The sequence below is a fragment of the Pyxicephalus adspersus genome, chromosome Z (genome assembly GCF_032062135.1).
Source record: "Pyxicephalus adspersus chromosome Z, UCB_Pads_2.0, whole genome shotgun sequence".
In the NCBI taxonomy this organism is placed as follows: domain Eukaryota; kingdom Metazoa; phylum Chordata; class Amphibia; order Anura; family Pyxicephalidae; genus Pyxicephalus; species Pyxicephalus adspersus.
This window is the reverse complement of record NC_092871.1, coordinates 58,325,496-58,335,169: the sequence shown is the minus strand read 5'-3', so window position 1 is coordinate 58,335,169 and position 9,674 is coordinate 58,325,496. Positions and strand designations below refer to the sequence as shown.

Here is a 9,674-nt window from a genome sequence, read left to right as displayed (position 1 = left end):
GAAGCGCGAAAGTACGCGCGGCCATCGATCGCGGATTACCGCGGTCCGGACTCGAGTGTGCGCGTACACTCACCTCACTGCCAGCCGGATTCCAGCCTTCACAATAGGGAGCGCGAATCTGCCATTCTTAGCGCACATAAATGTTAAAAATGTTTAAACAGCGCAAACATTTTTTTTAGGGCTATGGGTAATGTGTGTGCTATTAGAAAGAATGATTTTTTAGGGGAACAGTGACTTTTAGTGCAAGCTCGCCAGTGTAAAGCTGCCGGAGATGCGCGGCTCCAGCCGCGATCTTTTTCAGTTTCAATAGCGCGATCGCGTACGATTTCGGATCGCGAATACGATTGCGCGACTGATAATCCGATTCTGCTTGATGAATCAGGGTCATTGTGTGATAACTACAACCATCACCATTCCATAACCCCCCTTATATTGTGTGATACTTCCCCCACCTCCTGGATTATAAGGTCTTCTGAGCAGGGTCCTCTGATCCTCCTGAGTCACTGCCCGTATCTGTCTGTTAGCGCTGTAGAGCGCTGCGTAATATGTTGGTGTTATACAAATACTGCTTTATAATCATTATTAATAAAATAGGACAAGAAATCTCCTTAACTGTTATAAAAACAGCAAAAAAAAAAAAAAAAATGAAAGGTTTTCTAACCTTTCCCCTCTTTGTCTGAAACAAAGGTGTTTTGTTTGGAGTTGAGCTTTAAACAAGCCTGTCTACAGCTGTAATTAATATCTTTGAATGAACCAAGACCTTACATTCCAATTATAAGGGCCATTACAACTTGGAAAGTTCAGGTTTTACCGCTTATAAGTGACATCATTGTGAAAATGATACAGCCAAGTGCTTGTAAAAATTCTACCAGGCAGATAATATCCTGGAGATTTTTTCTACAATTTGACAACTTTATTGTTAGAAGAAGCTTCCGTAAGGTTTCCGTAATATAATATGTAATATTCAATAACATTAGACAATGGGCTCTTATTTACACTGACACCTTCCTGACCCAGAGGGGTGTATAAATACAGGCAACAGGAATCCATCAGACCACATCAATTGCTCAGCGCAACACCAAACATGATCCGAATTGCAGCCATTCTGGTGCTCTTCTTTCTGCAGTGCCGGGCTGATATGCCAACAGTAATGAAAGGTCTTGACCAAAACAAGGTAAGAGAAGCACATTCATATTAACATTCTCCAAACCATGTATTTCTTTTCACACATAACTACTTCAGGGTTGCAATTTAGGTAGGTTAATTTACCATACAGTGGTGCTTGTTTAAAATAATCATATTGTAATATAAATGTGTATAATTCAAAGCACTCCCTAAAATACCACAATGTCTGATTGTGAGTAAAAGATAGACAAGCAGAGACACTGTCCCTGGGTGCACTTGTATTCAGCTGTCCCCTGATTCCTATCTCAATGTGGAAGGTGCTTCCTAAATCTATCCCATCCACTATTATGAATTTATATTGTTGGAATGTCAAATAAACTTCCAGCTCAGCTCTGCATGCAGTAACTGATGAGCACTCACAGGTGGGAACTGGCCAGTGAACACACCATACCTTACCAATATAATACAAAATAGTGCAAACTGTTCATTTAAAGGAGTACAAATGCTCAATAATACATGTACAAATAAAAATTTCACATTTGCTGTAGTGATGTCACGTAGTTCAGATTCCGATCAATATGTTTTATCTAAGGAAGCCTCATCAGGGGAAGACAATAAGATGGTTTTAAATACAAGCAGTATAAACACTTGAAATCAGCCTCTTGCACCAGAGCTTAGAGTGGGAGAAGTTAGTCAGATATGCTGTTTGTAGATGTGAGAACAGAACAGTAAAGTCACTGCGACAAACAATGGGAGCGAGAAAACTGCACAAGTACAAGAGACATGATTAAAGAGGGCTTACACTTTATCTGTGCCTACCTTCATGAATACCATCATTAACAAATCAGGGGCAGCTTAGCTTAAATGATAAATTTATTACTTTAGCCAAGAGTATACAACACAAGATGGAATGTGCATGGGTGAGGAGTATGTAACAGAATGATGCATTTAATACAGGAGTCTGTCACAAACTGCTGGAATCAGGGGTGTGGAACACACAGAGAGCAGGAATTGGAGATGTGTAATAAACAAAATGCAGGGCTCAGAGGTATGAACCCATAGTGTTCGGGAGCATTGGGTGTATGAAACACTAAGTACAGGGACCATGCGCCCCAGAGTGCAAAAGTCCCCCCAAGAAAATCCTCCCCCCCCATAAAATTTCTCACTTAATCTTAGGGAATTCATGTGCATTAGGTGGTTAGTAAGGTGGACAGTTCTTAGTTTGAATTATAAAAACAAAGGACACCCCTTGTTGCCTCTTTGTGCAGACTGAGATGCTATCATAAAATATTTGGGTAAACCCATAAGTGTTTTTTTTCCGGTACCAAAGGTATAGTATAACACTTTTGATAATTCAGTAGTACATTTTTATAGAGTTCTATAGATCAAACCATAATGAAAGACAGTTGAAAAAGGACAGAGGGATTTAGTTCTGAGGAACTGTCTTTGCAAATGAGGGAAAGGTGGAGGTTATGGCTGAGGACAGCCAGGTAAGCAGCATTTCTAGAAATAATTCATCAAAGGCAGCATATTAAGACAGGTTTCCTCTTTTTACAAATTGGCATTTTATTATATTTGTTTTTGTTGTTTTAGTTGAATATAAATACTTTTACCTGCATGTCTCATGCCTCAAACTGAAATGCAACAATATCAGATAGTGTCAGCTGTGCTGGGGTAACGGATCAGTTTTGATCAGGAATTCTTATCAGTTTTGTATAATCCAGCAGCTCTATGCATACATCTTCTATAAAGTGGGCGCAATAAATTCTGTAAAATGTCTCCAAAGCACTTCCAATGTTACCATCTGAATCCTATACTGTTCTGCTTTAGCCAGTAATTCAAAGGCATTGGATGCTAATTCTGCATTTCACAGTGTTTATGAAACTACAAGAGGCAAATCACTTAGTTTGGTGAAAGAGGTGAAGCTGATTCACTGTAATCAGCCATTCAATCAGGTGCAAGTTCTGCTTTATTGTTTTTTTTTTTGTTTGCATGTAATTGAACATTCTTTAAATAGTCAATTTTTCTTGGATTCACTAAGCTAAGTGAATTACCTCTTGCAGAGTAATTAGTCCCTTTGCTAGGTAAACAGTCTAAATCCTACTGGTAAATTACCCTAATGGGTTTTGTAAATTTTACTAAAAGTTTATATCTATACTCTAAAGGTTTATATCCTCACCACCCTAAAGAAACATGTACACAATCCTCATTAAGTCAAATATTTTTACTTACAGAGTATGTGTGAAAAAGAGAACCCACCCTATATGGTGCAGTTGTTGTACAGTTACTATAAACTACTATTTTTGTTACTTTTGTAACATTCCATTGATTGTTATGAGAAAAATGCTTGATGATTTTCTAGAAACACATAATATAACTGGGTATTGAATTTTAAAAGGAATGACACCAGAGGATCCTTCAATTCATTCAAGGAATTAGAAAGGATTTTTCCCTGTTGTGTTTTGTTTGCTTTATTTTTTTTTAATCTGACAATGTACCTATATCTACTAAAAGGGTTTGTTTCAAAGTCTTTTTTTCCATTTTTTTATTGCTCTGTGTTTTCACAGATTTTGGGTCAGTGGACTGGAGTTGCTGCAGCATCCAACTGCAAACCTTTTGTGCAAATGAGGAAAACGCAAGTAAAGGCAGAGCATATGCCACCCCCAGTCAATGACTATTCATTTCAAAATGGGAAAATGAAAAGCACCGCAGCATTTCAGACGTAAGTAACAATGACCATGAAGGTGGTGTAATGTAGTAAAAAACTAGTTCCCATCTTTTTTTTTTTTTTTTTTTCCAAAGGGGGGGGGGTGAAACGTGTATATGACTCAGAAGGTATGATTGAATTATATTGAGGACAAGTAAAATGGAACAGACATCAAGTGACCTTCAGATGCCCTGATGTTTAATTATTTATTAATGAATTAGGAGCTACATTAACTTATATATTTAAATAGTAAACATATTTATACCTGAATATAAATGGCTGACGTTTAAAGTAGTAACACAACATTGAATTTATTCAAATTTATTTGGAAGTAAACCCAAAACAAAAAAAAACACACACTTACCTTTAATCCTGCAGATCAGTTTATCGTCCGGGGGGGTTTCTTCCATGGGGTCCCTCGTTGTCCCGGTATTCGTCTTTGTCCCACCACAGAGGGAGCGCTGGGTGCCAACATCTTCTTCTCTCTTCTTCTGGGTTCTTTTTTCCTGTGTCATCTGATCTCACACTGTGCAGGTGTGAGATCGGATGATGTAGATTGGGGAAAGGAGACTGTGCATGTGTGAGGTCAGAAAGGTGAGGTTTTTTTTCTAGTGATGAAAGTGCTTCTTCTGCACATGACTGAGATTAGGGTATGTGCAGATGGCGCAGCCAAGAGCCTCCTGGGTTACGTGACTAGGTATCCCAGGAGAATTTGTGCTCCCAAAAAAGAAAACCACATTTTTACTTTAAATAAAAGGGTTTTCTACCCTTTTATGTAAAGTAAAAATTATGAGTTTAGATACGCTTTAATCGGCAGTAAAGATGTCTTTGTTTAGTTTGTACAGCACAGTTCTCATAGATTTCCTGTAAATACCAATTTTATAAGAAGAACAAATTGATGTAATTTTCCCCTTACTGTGCAGGGCCAAGGATTGTCAGCAAATGGATACTGAAATGACAATTGTGGAGCCAGGCCACTATAAATCCAAAACTCGTAAGTTTCCTGATTGCATTGTGCGTGTATTTTTTATTTTATTTTTTATTTTTTTTACTAAAAATATCTGAATATTAAAAATATAATCCCAAGGTCTTGGGAAATATATCTTCTTTCTCTAAATCTGCCACGATTAGGCAATGTTTAATGCCAGGGAACTGCCGCCTTCAGTTGTCAAATGTACAGAAGTTGATTTTAAGAACCAGCATTGCTGTGTAAGTGATCAAGTGACTGGCAAGCTGCGGGGAGCTGCATAGGATTGCTCAACCCAAAAACAGGTCTGAACCTTCCCTTAAAGATACCATCTCCTGATGGCTGACCGAGCCCTGCAAATATGTAGTCCCTGGGTATCCCAACATGCACAATTATCACTGCTGAGCCCTTCATTTAACAAAGAACCTGCCAGAACTTTAGGTGAGCAAAATAAGAATTAGAATTGTATTTTTGCCAGAGGACAGTTAGAGGGGAAAATGGGATGTGTTATCAATATTCTGAAGATCTTATCTCTATGAATAACCTATATGACCACATAATGTATTCCCTATTCTTATTTCCTCACAGCGTATGGAGAAAATGAAATTGTCATTGCTGGGACAGACTATACCTCTTTTTTATTTGAATATACACAGACCAAAAATGGTCTTGACATCTGTGTAACTGTTAAGCTTCTTGGTAAGTATGTACACAGTAATAAGTGTTATGGGAATGTAAACAATGGGCCTCGCAATATTCAGGGTACCTACATTTTTCACCACTTTGCTGTAGTTGTGTGCGTGTGTTTGTGTGTGTGTGTGTGATGGATAATGCAGCACTTGTCACAAATGGTGTACTATTTATAAGTGGATAAATAGTATGTTAAACAAGGGGTGTGTTGCTGCCATAAGGAAGTACAGTCCCTGTGACAATTACGTTAAACTCTGTTATCCAGAACTCAATTTACCATCACTCCCAAGCAATCAGCTTCAATTCCCATGTCATGTCCCAAAAAAAAAAAAAAATAAATATAAAAACAGAGCATAAACTTGGCATACTGTGCCGTCAGTAAGCTGACATTTTGTGCATCACTTCACCCAAAGTTGGTTATGGACTTTCTTTGCATTATTACTGGCTTGTGCTTTGTGGGACATTCTGATTATACTCTACATATATATTTATCTGACTATTGGTGGATTTGTAACTGGTCAAACTTTGTATAAACTGTACTCCATTGCTATTGTGCTTTTAGTGTATTTCAATAATATTGAGTCCATACAGAGTTTATGGAATGGTATACAATTAGGCCTATTTTAATAGTAGCTAACAAGCAACCACAAACTACATGTGTACAGAATCTACCAGTCCCAATGAGTGCCAGATAATAGGGAGATTACTGTAGATGGTTTGGGCCTGGCTTGCAAAATGGTCAGCACCTGTTACAGATAGTTGGTGTGTGCTTTTTTTCATGGGCTACAGTACCACTCAAAGCCAGTAGGAGTGTATATATGCCAGTAGCATTTAATAAAGCTCAGAAAGGGACAGAACTGCAATTGTTAGATTTATTAAGCTAGTGTCTCACGAAGGAAAATGTCCTACTACTTCCTGTCCTAGTGACACAACAGGAATCATGGGAATCTGAATGGCAATCTTGTGAATTCCAATGCCAGGGACACAGCTGTAAGTAATGAGAAATGATAATGTCAAGTATGAATATTGTTTCCTTTGCAGGGAGAACAGAGAAACTTTCTGAAGAAAAAATTAAACAGTTTAAAGATAACCTGAAATCTTTGGGCCTGACAGAGGAAAACTACATTAAATTTCATGATAAAGGTAACCACGCCTCATACTATTAGGTTTGTGTGAGTGATTACACGCAGAATCAGTAGATCTTTCAGAGTGCTCTTGTTTACTCTTGTGCTCTAAAACTGCTTTCCATTCCCTATATCTCAGAGCAGCTTCAGAAAATCTCTTAGCAATTATGATGCTCCGATTGCAGGGCATGGCTCTGATTTAATTTTGTACTCTGTAGATTACTAGCCAAATAGACATTTCAGGCACACAATCAGGAAATTTCTCTGGGCTGTGTTCCCAGGTCCTCCCACTTGCTGTGGTCCTTGAAGGGCGTCTTTCTATCTGCTGACTTTCTTCATGTGTAATACAAAATACATGAAATTAATGGGAGGGGTGAGACTCCAAGCTAAATGATAGCTGAGGGCTATGGCAGGGGGACCCCACAGTGCCTCCCCATTCTATCAGTTTTGGGGTCTAATGATCCTTGAAGACATCTAGTATAGATCTTAAAATCTGCTTCCTACGTAACCTTTGACCTCTCCTCTTTTCAGCAACATGTTTCCCCAAGTAGTGGCGTTCAGGTAAGTGTTTAAATTTATTACAGTTAATAATTAATTAATTACATTAATTTATTAAATAATTACATTAATTTATTAAATAATTTATTTATTAATTTATTTATTTTGTTGTTGGGGGGAATTTCTTCCATTTCCTGTGAGATCACTGAGATAGAAAGTGTAATAAAGTCTCCCCAGCAGACTCACAGTGACAATGTGAATGGATCCTTCTGAAAATGTGTTTTCATTGGTTGTCAGATAGATGTCATGACTCCACTATTGATTCATTTAGATGGTAAATGTTTGTGAACCGAAATGATTGTTGTGAATATCCAGCTCTGATCCCACTGCCACACAGTGTTCTTAATGAACTGCTATCCATGCTGTTTACTGTTGGGGAGGATGCAGCAGGGAGCCTCCTGCTTCTCCTCCCCTCTCCATATAACAGTATGGAGATTGATTGTGGGTAAATGTTCTGCATGGCACTGACTTCTGACCTTTTGTCTTTTCTTCTATCTTACAGATGAGACAACTGCCAGTGACCCCCGACCCGCCCCTCCGCCCCTTCATCTCTCCTCTCTTCTTCTCCACCCATTAGATCTTCTCATTGACAAATAAAACACACCAATAGGCAAAGCTTCTTGTGACTTTGTTTATTCACCATCTAGGGCCTAATCTACATACACATGCTGGATAACATTCTCCTAGGATGAATATTGATGATTGTGCTGGGTGAAAATAGTGTACATTGTTCCTCTAATGTATTTTAGAGATCTGTTATGGTTGATTGGGTCACCAGTGAATCATAGCAATCATTCACCCGGCCTACATCTGATCTGTATTATATTTCTATGTATAAAGCTGACAAATCATTCCACAGAGGTGTATGGGGAAGGGTACTGCAGGGAAGATCAATAGAGGCTCCACATTGGTGTTAGTGAGATGAAGGGTGGCCTGTCAGTGGGATGAATGTTGTCTCGCCGTTGGTGTCAGTGGGATGAATGGTGGTGCAATTTTATTCATTTGTTTCATCCTTGGCATCAATGGAAGGAATGATGTCCAGTTATTGATGTCAGCAGGATGAACTATTGGTGTTGGTTAGATGAATGGTGGCTCATCATTGGTGTCAGTTGGATGAATCATTGGTGTCAGTGGGAATATTATTCATCTACATAAGTATTCTGACAGCAATGGTGTCCTATCCTAGGTGTCAGTGGGATGAAGAGTGTTCCATAATTTTTGTCAGTGGGATTAGTAGTGTGACATCAGTGATGGGACATTGTTAATCCCCACTGACACCAACAATGGGAAGCTAGTAATCTCACTAACACCAATGATGAGACATAGTGAGATGAACAAACATCAATGATGAACCACCATTTATCCCACTGACATTAATGATGGCGCACCAATAATCCCACTTGCATTTATTGTACAGCGCTGTGTAATTTGTTGGTGCTATATAAATCCTGTTTAATAATTTTAAGAAAGATGGCACGCCATTTATTCCACTGGTTCCTATGATGAGGCACCATTCATCTCACTTACACCAATGTTGGGATGCTATTAAACCCACTGACACCAATGATAAGACAGATACTATCAATCCGACTGACAACAATGATTCATCCCACTGACACCAGTGATGGGCACCATTCATCCCAAGGAAGGTCACCATTCTGCCCACTGACACTAATGATGAGTCACCATTCTGCCCACTGACACTAATGATGTGTCACCATTCATGCCACATACACCACTGATGAGACACCAATAACCCCACTGCCGGCAATGATGTGACACCATTCATCCCACTGGTTTTTATGACAGTATGCATCCGACTGACACCCAAAATGAGACACTATTAATCCGACTGACACCAATGATGGTGCCCCAATTACCCGACTGACACCATTGATGAGCCACCATTCATCCCACTGACACCAATGATGAGACATTATTAATCATTTATTAAACCTATTGATGGGGCACCATTTATCCCACTGGTTCCTATGATGGGACAATATGCTTCCAACTGATACCAATAATGAAACACCATTATTCCCACTGACACCCTATAAAGGGTCACTATTCATCCCACTGACACAAATCATGGGGTATTCATCTGACTTTACCATCATGGGGTATTGAGCATAAAATAATGAGAAAAAAAGAATGTAAAGGATTGTAGCATCAGGCTACAACATAACAAAATTAAAAAAGTGATGGGGGTCTGAATACTTTTCGATGTCATTGTGTAAGGCTGCAGCTCTTAAAAGTGTCCTGCTGTAGGAAGCAGACCAATTCTGTTGAAGACTCCACTCCCCTTTAGGGATAGTTCTTCCATTTGACAAAAATGCAACCATTTTGTCTGCATTTCACTAGATGGTACATGAAAAGTTTTTCAGAGAAAAAGGTTTTGTTCTAGTTCCAACCTTCCATGCAGAGCCAACTATCTTCACAATGATTACCTTTCCCTTTTGTTGCTACAGCTGATTTTCTGGGTAAGGTCACCCAACATCAT

General features: G+C 38.9%; 1 protein-coding gene across 1 annotated transcript; it reads left to right on the top strand.

Annotated features, from left to right (window-relative positions):
- Window positions 1–1,068: 1,068 nt before the first annotated feature.
- LOC140343502 (olfactory protein-like) lies at window positions 1,069–7,786 on the top strand. Its single transcript, XM_072430191.1, has 7 exons — window positions 1,069–1,174; window positions 3,693–3,847; window positions 4,756–4,826; window positions 5,388–5,498; window positions 6,531–6,632; window positions 7,145–7,174; window positions 7,674–7,786. Exons 1-6 carry the CDS (start codon window positions 1,085–1,087, stop codon window positions 7,162–7,164), a joined length of 549 nt encoding a protein of 182 aa, XP_072286292.1. The 5' UTR covers window positions 1,069–1,084; the 3' UTR covers window positions 7,165–7,174; window positions 7,674–7,786.
- Window positions 7,787–9,674: the final 1,888 nt, after the last annotated feature.